This window comes from Aegilops tauschii, chromosome 2 (assembly GCF_002575655.3).
Source record: "Aegilops tauschii subsp. strangulata cultivar AL8/78 chromosome 2, Aet v6.0, whole genome shotgun sequence".
NCBI classification, from domain to species: domain Eukaryota; kingdom Viridiplantae; phylum Streptophyta; class Magnoliopsida; order Poales; family Poaceae; genus Aegilops; species Aegilops tauschii.
In genome coordinates this window covers 599346882-599359387 of record NC_053036.3, presented here as the reverse complement: position 1 = coordinate 599359387, position 12506 = coordinate 599346882, and the positions used below count along the sequence as shown (strand labels likewise).

The 12506-nt window shown below is 47.0% G+C and overlaps 2 protein-coding genes across 2 annotated transcripts; one reads left to right on the top strand and one right to left on the bottom strand.

The window, feature by feature from the left end:
• Positions 1–2574: 2574 nt before the first annotated feature.
• LOC109731521 (uncharacterized) lies at positions 2575–8754 on the top strand. The gene is made up of 11 exons (XM_020290694.4): positions 2575–3032; positions 3953–4052; positions 5010–5358; positions 5484–5651; positions 6089–6293; positions 6415–6491; positions 6658–6739; positions 6882–6942; positions 7039–7130; positions 7866–7974; positions 8073–8754. Exons 1-11 carry the CDS (start codon positions 2756–2758, stop codon positions 8368–8370), a joined length of 1818 nt encoding a protein of 605 aa, XP_020146283.1. The 5' UTR covers positions 2575–2755; the 3' UTR covers positions 8371–8754.
• A 701-nt stretch (positions 8755–9455) lies between these two features.
• LOC109731518 (ethylene-responsive transcription factor ERF003) lies at positions 9456–10307 on the bottom strand. Its single transcript, XM_020290691.4, has 2 exons — positions 10172–10307; positions 9456–10028 (listed from the first exon to the last, which is right to left on the bottom strand). Exons 1-2 carry the CDS (start codon positions 10249–10251, stop codon positions 9638–9640), a joined length of 471 nt encoding a protein of 156 aa, XP_020146280.1. The 5' UTR covers positions 10252–10307; the 3' UTR covers positions 9456–9637.
• Positions 10308–12506: the final 2199 nt, after the last annotated feature.

Genomic DNA, 12506 nt, shown 5'->3' with positions numbered 1-12506 from the left:
CTCTAACCTATATATACTATAGGCTTTTGCACCTTTTCTCTACACAAGTTTTTGGAGCCTCCTCTAGTCCTATACTAGTTCTAGTTGGTCCTAGTTGATCAATTAGAATTTGATCTAGATCCTCTAATCCTCGTAATTAGAAGTTGAGTGTGGTCCTAATCTTCTCCCTCTAATTCTCCGGCGACCATTAGCTCTGGATGGCGAAGCGCCGCCGGATCGTGAAGACCGTACGCTTGGCACTCGTAAGAGACCGTGCTTTCGGTCGTCCATTCGAGGGACTGTTCATGGGCGGTTCGCGGGATCATTCATCTATGGTTCGAGGGACTCCAAGTACGATCTACACCGACTCGTCTTCTTCTGCTGCAACTCAGAGTCGGTAACGATCAAATCCAAACCGTCAATGCATTTTCATATTGTTCCTAGATGATCGTAGGGCGATTTTTTGTTTTGTTTTCTACTATGTTTCCCAACAGGAAGCAGTTGATGGAGAGTGAATGCAAGAGGAAGCCGTAGGAATTGTTGTGGAAATGGGCATCGCACCGTCCCGAGGTCTCCCATGGAGGCGGGTTGGCTTAGGACACTATTCTGTGGACTGATCCCTTGCACCATACTCCTCACATGAAACACATGCCATCTCCATCACTCTCCAAAGGTAGATCGATCGATGCACGGGGCATGCTAGGGTACGCAGCACTAGAGCTGTGGTTGCCGCTCCCTGTGACACACAAGTGTGACGTGTACATCTTTGTTATGCTCGTGTTTGAGATACTTTGGAGGTTGCCTAGTCCTAGTAAGAGCACACGACAACGTCAGAGAGCGGAGACAATGATCAGAGTAGTACCCAAAGAGGATGTGGTAGAGGCTCAACAAAGGCCGATTCAGCGACGTAATGGCGGTGTCCGGGATGGGCGAGGACAGGGAAAAGGCGAAGATGATGTGCAAGATGACACTGTGGTGCGTGAAGTACTGTTCTGAGCTGAGGTCGACCATGACCAAGATAGTGAGGATGCTCGAGGACAAGGAGGAAACCATGGCTCGTGAACCCGTACTCGTAGATGGCGAGCCTCAAAGGTGATGTTCGGTTTAAGGGCGGTGAGGGATTGACTGGGGATAGCTCTCACCACGTGGTTGGGGATAACCTAGTTTGAGCAGCGACGACAATAGAACCAGCTGCAATCAGATGATGCGACACCAGCCCGTAACTCCGAGTCCGGAAGTGTAGCATTACTCTCCGTGAATCATTTTAATTTGCTTGCATTTGAATAACAGAATATTTCCGGATCACTGATGGCACTCTTCAGTTTCCTTGTGCATGTTTGGGTGCTCAACTGCTCATTCAAGCTTCAGTTTGAGTTTGTGACAAAACTACATTTCTATTTCGAGAATCGTGACTAGGGGTGGAATTCGAGCCGAGTCGAGCCAGCTCGACTCGACTCGCTAAAGCTCGTTCCATTAACGAGCTAGCTTGACTTGACTCATTACTATAACGAGCTCTAATCCAAGATTGGCTCAACTCGTATAACTCGCGAGCTGGCTTGTTTAGCTTGTTAAGCTCGTTAAAGATATGAACATCAGACCTTACAAATACGATAAAAATATTAACTTAAAATTTAGCATGTGCATATGTGGTCATGTACGTGTGAGTCTCCTGGGTGGCTCGGCCTTGAGCGGCTGGGCCTTGTGCTGGGACGCAGCCTGTATTTTACTACCCCTAAAAAACACTGATTTTTTTACCAAGCCTAACGAGTTACACGAGTACTCGTGAGATCAGCTCGTTTAACTTGGTTTGTAAACGATCTTAAATTAAATCTCAGCTTGGCTCGTTATTTTTCGAGTTCGAGTCGATTCGAGCCGAGTCACGAGCTACTCGTTTAGTTCGCGAGCTTCGAGCTTTTTTTTCAGCCCTAATCGTGACAAAAGCTACATGTGTCTCGAGCAATACAAGTCGGCCCAAACGAGCTACACACAGCCTAGCCCAGCAAAGAAATACCTTGCCGCTCTTATTTGTTTTCGAAAAATCGCAAGACGTAACATATAATAACCAGGGAAACGTGATTCGCTGCATACGGCGGCGGCGTGCAGGACAGGCCCGAATGAGACATTTTCCCAGCCGCCACACTCCACCCTTCACCTTTCCCCATCCCCCCAAGAAAAACATTCGTCCACCCGCCCAGGTACCCAACCCAAGATTCCACCACCCACAGGCCGAAGCCTATCCATCCGCTGCAGTACCCGGCCCCACCTCTCATTCATTTACCCAAACCTACGCACCGTCGCTGTTCATATACTCCTCCTACATCGGAATCTGGATGGAGGTTACCAGTTAACATTACTCATCCGTGCACACACCCTCGCGAGGAGCCAACACCACACCCGTCACAGCCAGCTGGGCCCGATGGAGCGACTGCGCGGCGGGCCCTCCTCCTCATGCGAGGGGTACGACCGCAAATCCACTGTGGATTGCGATTAGCAGCAGTTAATGCGCGCTGCACTTTGCGCAGGCCAACAACCAGTAGCCGATAAAGTTTGTCCCATTTACCTCCGCACGCCGCAACCAGTCCCTGCAAGTGGGCCAGCCGCACGGGGCGGGCCCGCGCGTCATGGGGGCGGCGCGGCCCGTTTAAAGCGGTGGCCGTAGCAGTTTCGCCGACGTCGCTTCCAAAAATCGCCTCCTCACGTTTCCGGTTCGGATTCCCCTCGCGTCACACGCTCCCCTTCCCCTCCCGCACGCTCCCCCTCTCCCTCGCCCGCTCCCATGGCGTCCCTCTTCAGGGCTCGCCGGCGGCGATCGCCGGAGGACGAGGGAGACGACGGCGACGGATCCGGATCCGGGCGGGGCAAGCGCCGCCGCCTCTCGCCGGAGGAGGGCGCGCTGGTGCCGGCGGAGGCGGGGAGGAGCCCCGGGTGGCTCTCCACCATCGTGACCGGGGCCAAGCGGGTCATATCCTCCGTGCTCTTCTCCTCGTCCGAGGAGCAGGCCTCCGGGGACGAGGAGGAGGAGGAGGAGGAGGACGGCTCCGAACAGGACTCCGGTGAGTTGCTTCCCCTTCCCCATTTCCCCCATTGTCTCCGCTTGTCGCCCTCTCCGTGTAGTGAGCTCCGGCTCTAGTGCGCTCGGTCGTTCACTTAGACCTGTCAGTAGTGGCCGTGGTAACCTATAATGGGCAAGTTGGTGCTGCGCGAGGGCTTCAGTCCGCGGGTCGCGACCTAGGGTTTCGGTTTTGACTTCTCAAATTAGAGTGCTAGTTTTTGAATTTGGCTGCTCCGCGGCCACTGTTGGCAGTAATGGTGGACGCACAAGTGCCGAGCGCCCGATAGATTGCGGTAGAGTAAGGATTTTGTCTCGCTAGGTGGAATTGGGGATAAAACGATGACGAATTCGAAAACCTTAAATTTCCCACCGTTTGTTGTGGAATTTGAAAATTGAGACGGTTAATTATTGTTCTGAACATACCTCAGTCAAGAGCTTTGGTTAGACTTGCTTTATTTTGAGTGGGAAGCTACTTTGGAGGTACTATTTGGAATGAATATGGAAGTTGCTTGATTTTTTTAGTGGGAAGCTTACTTTGGAGGTATTTGGAATGAATATGGGAGTTCAACTAGTTAGTTCTGGCGGGGTTAGGGAACTGCTCAATCCCGGGTTCAGAAATGATCAAATGATGGAAAATCTGTCACTTATTCAATTCATAAACATTATTAGGTGGAAGATTAAGATATATTGCTTCCTTGTAAGCTTGATCCATTTTAGAAATACTAGAATGCTGCTCCATCACATAGTAGTTTGTTTCACATGTAAAACTTTGACCTCAGTTGCATCGGGTCATCTCTTCTTTCCTGGACTGTTTGATGTGTCCTCACACTGCTATCTACTTCTAGTGCATCTCACAACTTCATATTCAGTTGGATTATTCTTAGATATGTTATAAATGTGTTAATTCAAGTACTTGTGCAGATGGAAATGAAGATACCCGCAATACTCATGGAACGATAGTTCCTTACAGCGAGTCAAAGCTTGCCATTGAGGAAATGGTTATGAAGGAAACATTTTCAAGGTAACTGGAGTATATTATTCTTTTACTAGCAATGTGCCCGTGCGTTGCAACGGATCCAAAGTAGAATAATACTTGTTCACAAACTTGAAAGAAAACACTCTAGTTTTGATATACATATATCACAAAAAATATATTATGTTTCACTCAAAATATATTCCTCGGGCTGTTTTGATGAGGTGAGGGAGGGATGTGGTTGGTTTCAAGATACTAAGGGGTTTTCTGCAAATTGGAGCAGAGAAGTGGGCTATTGTTGCAAAAAGGCCACAACTTACCTCTCAGTTGTTAGATGCAGATCTAATGGTCAGAAATGACGGATGACAGACACACCATCATCACCAACTGAGTCTTTTATAGGAGTAGAGATGTGCGTGCTAATATGTATAGTTAGTTGACTTTTTTTTTGGACAGCCACTATGTAGAATTCAGTGGTACAGAATTTAGTTTGTGTTTCTTCAATCAAAACTGGTGTTTGTCTTGTAAACCTCTATAATGATATACTTATTAGTAGTAAAAGAATCTAGTTTTTTGTTTCATCAATCAGGACTGATGTGGGTCTTGTGAGCTTCTATAATGAACTTTAACAAGATACTTCTTAATTTGAATCTAGTTTATGTTCTGTCAATCGAAACTGATGTCGACAAGAGCTTTCTATAATGAACTGCAGCGACATATTTATTTTTAAGTTGAATCAGAGGAAAGACAAAGTGATAGTAATATCTCAACTGGAGATTATAGCTCTGATTGGCTCTCTTTAGCAGTGCACAGCTAAGAAAAGAGTGCAGTTTGAAGCACTATGGATCTAATCCTGACTTAAGTAATTGTTATGCATACTATTTGTTTCTGAGACATTTTGATTGTTTATATTTGGTAGATACATAAAGTTTAGGCCTTGATTTCTTGAATAAGCTCTATCGTATCTACTACTTTCCCTCTGAATTATTGCTGTTCATTTTTCAGGGATGAATGTGATAAGATGGTAAAGCTATTACAGTCACGTGTTGCAGATTCAGCATTTCCTGAAGCCTATGAGCATGGGACACCAAAAGAAACCCCAAGCAGGAATGGTCATGATTTTACTGGAGCTTGGCGTTCCTTGAATCGCAATAGAAATGGCCCTGGGTCAGGTCCATTTTTTAGTACCGGACCTGGTAACTTTTCTCCTGGCCCTCCTCTCCAAGCATCACCTGAGCTATGTAGTGCAGCAGTTATGGAAGCAAAGAAATGGTTGGAAGAGAAAAGGCAGGGATTCGGCTCAAAGCCTGAAGATCATGGACCATGCACATTGAACACTGATGTGCTTAATGCTGTGAGTGCTGATGTATTTTCTTTTCTAATGGTTATAGCCTTGAACTCTTAGGTGATTGCATAACTGAATGTTTATCTTGGTTGCTTCTGTTGTTGTTTACATTAATGGCTTGGCATCTCATGCAGGACCTCAAATCCGACAAGGGTTCTCCTGTCGATTTAGCAAGATCATACATGCAGTCATTGCCACCATGGCAGTCCCCTTTATTAGGCAGTCGGAGATTTAAATCACCACCATCCGGTGGAGTACATATTAATGATGAAGAAGGATCCAAATACTTCTCATCATCAAAGGTAATTCAAAATATAGGAACAACAGTTTTCTGCCAGGTCACGATGGAATTGCCAGAATTTGTGATTATGCTCAGCCTAGTTTTTGAGGGATAATTTGGATTAGTAGGAACTCTGTAACATCTGCTACATTATTTTTGCTGATCAGTATTCTAGTCTTGAATGAGATACATATGAACTCTGTAATTGCTGCTTAACTGTTTGTGCATGAACTTGTTTCTTTGAACACATTGTTGCATTTGCTATTGACTGTAGACGTTCATTAAATTTCGGAATATAACATTGTGACCGTATTTGATATAAACATGTTGATATGGCATGAAAATTGTGCAGTCACATGTTGGCATGTTGCATGCTTTATTTCTATTATTTCACCAGAACTTATTATATACTGTCAACTATTCTTGCATTTTCACTTGTAAGTATTTTTCTTTCTTAAGGTCGACACCAAGGAAGACTTCATTTCCAGTTCCAACTTCTGGGAAAACTTCGATTTGCAAAGAGATCACATTAGATTTTCTGAAACTGCAGAAGCTTCTAAGTCGAGGCACCATGGTACTACTTCCAGATTGTTTGATAATGGTGTCTCTATACTCTCACCGGGTACTCGTGATGAAGTTGGACAGCCTGTACAGGGTTATCAAGGTGAGATTTCTTCTTTACACACCTGAGCTTTTTATGACGCCGAATCACTCATGGTGCATACTCCGATTATCAAGAACATGTCTTTTGGCTGTAAACGACTAATTTGTTTCATGTAATTTAGGTTCTGATAAAGTTGCTGCAGCAGCACCAGCCAATGAGTGCTCCTTACCTATTTCACCAACTAAAGATGGAAACCATGTGAGTCGTGAATTTTCCTGTATCCATGGCAGTAATTTAGATACACCAGAGAAGTGTTGAATCTTTATTTGATTGTATAAGCATGGCCCCGCAAACATTATCTAGAGTCCCTTTTGCAAACTATATATAATTCCTCTTATTTATCAGTTCATTTCTCTTATTTTAGGGTGCTGTTGATTCTGTGGACCCTGCACCGAAGGACAGTGGCAATCTTGTCCAAGAATGCCATGCTGCATCTGTTCATCCTGGTAGACCCTTTGCCATTTTTTTTATCTTTGATGAAATTCTGCTCAGTTTGCTATAACAAGTTTGAATTAATGTAATTGTTGAACTACATGAATAATTGAGTATCCTGGTTTAATGTATTCTTGAATGGTTTTTGTGGTGCAGATGAGGTACCACAGGGGAATGCAGATGAGGTACCACATGGGAAGCCTGTGCCTCTCACAAGGTCGGTTTTTGTATTAAAGAAGGGTGCACTTTTTAACACAGATTTGCTGCATTTGCTACATACTGCTCTGTCGTTAACAATATTGAACTGTCTCAGTGCTACGGAAGAGGCTGCTGACCAGAGTGGAGATAAATCTGTGCCCGCAGAACCAGAAATTCACGAAGAATTGCATATGAACTCAACTTCAGGTTTGTAGAGATATCCTTGCTGGAATAAATCTAAACTTATTTTGTGCGCATATGCATTTTTTTCATTGTTCAATCAAATTGATTTTGTTTGGACCTGACTTGCTTTAGAGTGATAACATCTTCTGGCCTGGCTGTCAACCCTCTTTTAGTCATCTTGTATGCAAAAATGTTTTTGTGTAACAAAACAGCCATGGTGAGCTATTTATCACCAAAGGAAGTCATCAAGAGTCAGACCCGAAAGGTTACAAATACGAAGACTTATGTAGTAGACAAACATGTGACTTTTTATTTCAAGCATTGGCATTTGCTTGTCAGGCACAGTGAAGTCGGTTAGTGTAACCAACCAGCAGTAGCCGATTCCTGTGACCTAAATTACAGTGAAGTTAGGCGATGTTGTCCATGGTTAACAATTTTTCCCAAGCTACTGTCTCATTATTCATGGCTTGAGTTGTCCTTTCGGGCCATATTCGGTAAACTTATTTTCAGCATGATGGATTTTGTTAAGCATCCCCTCAACAGATCAACATGTCCGGCAGGGCTTATTTTTGTTAGAATGTTAGTTGAATAGTCTTGTCTGAAATGGCTGGAGTAGAGCTAAAGCAGAAACCTTTTCCATACAGTATCGTCCCTTGCCTAACTTGATTTCTTTGTTTGTGATTTATGTCTATTGTTGTAAATTGATAGCTACTACTATTCACGCTTATGATGGCTTTGCTGATTATGGGACTGTTCCAGAATCAAGAGCAAAGGTTGCAGCCCCCCAGATCCGGATGAGTTTGCGTTCCCTAAAGAAAAAGGTCCACACGAGTTTAAATGGGCCTACCAAGAAAACCTCTGCCAACGGGTAATGTGATATGTGCAAACCATTTTATATCCCGTCATACTATTTGTAGAGTAATTTGCATTTAGATGTGTGGCATTAATTGTCTCTTTGTACTGCAGTCTTCTGGATCGATCAGACGGCAACTCAGGGATAGAATCCTCGGGCAATGATAATCCCAGCTGCACTAACTCGAGCAGTGCTGTGCCTCCCAACAATAAAGAGTTCATCAACTCTGCAGCTGATGCTTCAGCTGATAACTCCGTCGATAACGGCGCGAGAACGGTTTCAGAGAAACCGGCAGATGGTAAGTCTGTCGAAAACGACGCTGGGAAGGATTCAGTTGAACCAGTAAAGGAAGACCCTAAACCAACTTACGTCAGACGTGGCCGGAAAAGGGCTGCTCGGAGGGCATCATGAAGAGGAGTCTAGGAGCAAAGCGTTTGTTATACCAGGTCGCAGTGCACTAATATTAACGGCCCCAAGAAGAGGGGCGCTATGATATCTAGGTTTAACTAGAGCTAGTATTCATTTGATGGGATATCTCAGGTAACACATCATGTACCCACGCCCGTATCAATGTTGTATCACTGTAGGCTAGATGTGATTACTAGGTTCAGTAGCTGCTCTCATTCAGTCTCATCTAGATGTGATCTGTATTATTATTATTATTGTTATTTGGGTAGTTTGTGAAAGACGGAAGAACAACTTCTTCATCACTGCTATTTGATTGTATTGTATTGTACCATTGATTGACAGTGCATGTTATGCTTGCATTTACCACACAAGCATTGCCACTATCCATATCATATCTATCTGTCTGTCTGTTTTGGCATTCTATGATGGTCCTGTATCTATCTATCCATCTATCAACTCTAATGGCTGACGGATGCCATGTTCAAGCTGCTGTCGCATCCACGCGGCCGATTTGTTCCGTAGCGGGCGACTCGTATGGGTCAAACTCTTGGTTGTTCTTCTCCCCTGGCCCTGATTTTGCTTAGCCACGGAGAATTCCGTCCATCACGCCCTGCAATCAATCTGTCCATCTTGACTGCTCAAGATGGAATGGCGAGGACAGTTCGATCGACCATAACATGGAGATGCATCCGATTTATCGGCCATGCAAGCGTCACATCAGTCCACCGAGAAAAGATCTGCACTGCACTGCACTGCTCATACCGGAATATCTTGCGCAGTTTCCAGAGCAAAGATTATACAACGAGAGAAAAGAGAGGAGGCTCCGACGGCCAGATGCACGCTGCTACGCGACAGAGCAGGACACAGTTTTCACATCATGACCCAAATCGCGACCCCTTATCCTGAAAGATCCCCGGTCCCCTTCCCGTTGCAGACAGACGCGGCACAGCACGATCCTAGGGAAAGGGTCCCCGGCCGGTTATTGCAATGCCGACGACGACGACGACAAGGCCATTGCCCGATGCGATGATGCTCCTCCGTTTTCTCCGGCTAATGGAGTGTACATGACATGTGCCGATGATTATCCATGGCGGCTAATGGATGGATATGGGGTGTATATTAGTACTGGTTTACTGCTACATGTTATTTTCTTTTACCTAACAAAAAACAAGTCGGGAGAGACGAAGGGGATGTTCTGATGGACATGGACTGGCTGGCTAGCTAGGGGAGCGGCCGGTCTGGCTGGACGGTGGTCGGCGGGCTAGCCTAGCTAGACGACGGAGCTGGAGCAGGCGGAGGGGGCGACGATCTCCACGGAGCCGTAGTGGGTGAGCTCCCTGATCATCTCCTCGATGCACTCCTCCTCCTCGTCCACGCGCTTGACGACGTCCTCGACCCTGTTTCGGCGAGCGGCGCCGCCTCCGGTCCTCGCCGCCTTGGTCGCCTCGACGTTTTGCACCGGCGGCGCCGTCGCCATGCAGCATTTCTCCAGCTTGGCGCGCAGGGTCGCGGAGAGGCCGCCGCCGGCGGCGGCGGCAACACCGTTGGTGGAGGGGAAGTTGGTGCGCGCCGCTGGCCCGCTCATGAGCCTCGCCGCCTCGTCGTACGCCCGCGCCGCGTCCTCCGCCGTCTCGTACGTGCCCAGCCAGATCCTCGTCTTCCTGCACCCACCACCGCAGCCCAAAACGCAAACACACATCAGAACATATCGATCGTACGCAGTAACAAACACCTTGCCACTAACAGAAAACTGCACCGACAGAGGTGGAATCGCACAGGAATATAGTACAGTTTGTGGACGTACATGAGCGGGTGGCGGATCTCGGAGACCCAGGAGCCCCAGTGCCTCTGCCTCACTCCTCTGTACCTCTGCAGCTTCGGCATCCCGATCGATCGCACGGTGCACTGGCTACCCTACCAGGCCGGCCTCACACTCTCGCCTGATGGCAGATACGTCAGGTGCCGGGCCTGCACACCGGCTTATATATCTCTGCTCGGGGTCAGGGGGAAAGACGCGGGCGGCAAGAGATGGACGGACGCGCGATCTTTCTCGGGATATACGACAATCAACATGCGATATCGTGACATTGATCGGACTGGATCGATCAGTGTCTCAGTGAGGCCAAATGTAATAGTGCAGATTGATGATGGTTCATTAACGCAGCGCGCTGACCACAGCAGCCTGTGGATGGATACGCCGCATTAGTGTAGTGTACGCCATGCAGATAGATAGATGGATGGGTACAGGTACGCTACGTACGTACGTACGTACGTACAGCAAAGGTCAACACACAGCAGTACCACGGCGCGGTGGGGCCTACGTACGGCGCGACCTTGGTGCATGCAACGTAGGAGTAGTTAAGGTCGCATGGCAGTTTCTGTGGCCACTACCGCTGTTGGGTTTGGAACATCTGGCCGTCCGGTCGAGCTCTGGGCCTGACAGCGGAGATGTTTTTTTTTTAGTTGTACAGCAGTGATGTTTGAGTTGTCGGCGAGGGTGCAGAGGCCACCACACCCCGTAGGCCAGTTACTTGATGTGGTGTGGACTGGGAGCGGGAACGAGTCCTTTGCAAGTTTGCACGCCCGAGTACCCGACTGACAATTATGTTTCACTATCGCGTAGGGGTAACCGGGAGTTAGGTTTAGGGCCGATGGTGCGCCATGCTTGGAGCACGGACAAAGGGCCTTTGTCGGCCACGAGTCATCCATGTTTCAGCCAAAAGAGGAATTTTTTTGACGTGCGATGTTTAAGATTTGCTAAACTATCACTCAACTGAAATTTCCTACAAATCACTCAGATTTCGAGTAGAGTGATTTGTTTCTAGATTGGTGGTGCCTCTCCTCCTTTTTTTTGCGGCAACTCCCCCCCTATCTCCAAGCGCCGAAGAAAATATATACGATCGGCATCATTGATATTGTCGCATTGATCAGATTAGATCGGTGCAGCAAAATGCACGATAACACTAATTGAGCATGGATTCGCACTAGGCGCAGCGTATGATGAGACACATTGGCGAAGCCATATAGGGTGGCCAGGGTGGTCATGGACCACCCACGGATTTTGCCAGCGCAACCCATTGCTTTAGCCTAAAAAACATTAGCTAGGGCAACAAAGCTCAATGAAACCTGATCATGGACAGCCCGGCCCGACTACCCAGCTAAAGAAAATAGGACGTGTCAGGCTTACCTCTCGGGCCGGGTTCATGCTTCATTTTGTAGCCTGAAATAGAATTTGGGCCGGCTTTGGGCTTCCCTTTTGATGCTTTTCAGGCCAGGCTTTTGGGTTTCCACGTGCACGTACTGAAAAACTGCGTTCGAGCCGAGCTTTTCGACTTGTGTATGAGCCATACCTACACTTGAGAAAATAGACACATTTCGGCTTCGGGCCACGATCAGGCTTTCTCAAGCCCGTTCTAAAACTCAGCCTGGCCCAACACATGATTAGGGTTAGGCCCAAACCGGCAAGCCCACAAGGTGCCTGATCATTTCCTCGTAGAGTCATCGATTGAATCCTTACAAGCGGCGGCGTGGGCTGCAGGCAGGAGGAGGAGATCAATGGTGTGGGCAGAGGTCGGGGACGCAAGGCGCCCGGGTGCGTGTGGCACAAGCGTTAAGGTGCATAGTGGCAAGCTAAGGAAGTGATGCTTTTCAATCTTCAATCTGTTTTGTTGCAGGGTTTCAGTTTTCGATCTTCAATCTGTTTTTTTGTGGATCATGAACTAGCTAGTAGGGCAACATGTGTGTGGATGGAGAACCCTCTCTCTTTCATTCGTAGTTTTATTGTGAACGATGTATCTACTTTTGAGTTGAAATAAAGCAAGGCACGATGGCATTCCCTAAAAAAACTCCTTTTGAGGTTTTTTCTTTTCTTTGGATGCTTATTAAACTAATTTAGTGCGTTTGTTAAAATTCAAATACATGTACTGGTTGATGAATTTAACATTTGTGTAAGTGCCCAAAAAAATGTCGATTGGACCACCCTGACCCAGATGACCACACAAGCACCACAGCCGTTGATGGATATGCTGCATTTTAGTGTAGTGTACGTCCTGCAGATATGTAGTGTACGTACAGCATGGTCAACAGCAGTACCACGGCCCAGTGGGTCCCATGGTGTGATCTTGGTGCATGCACAGAGC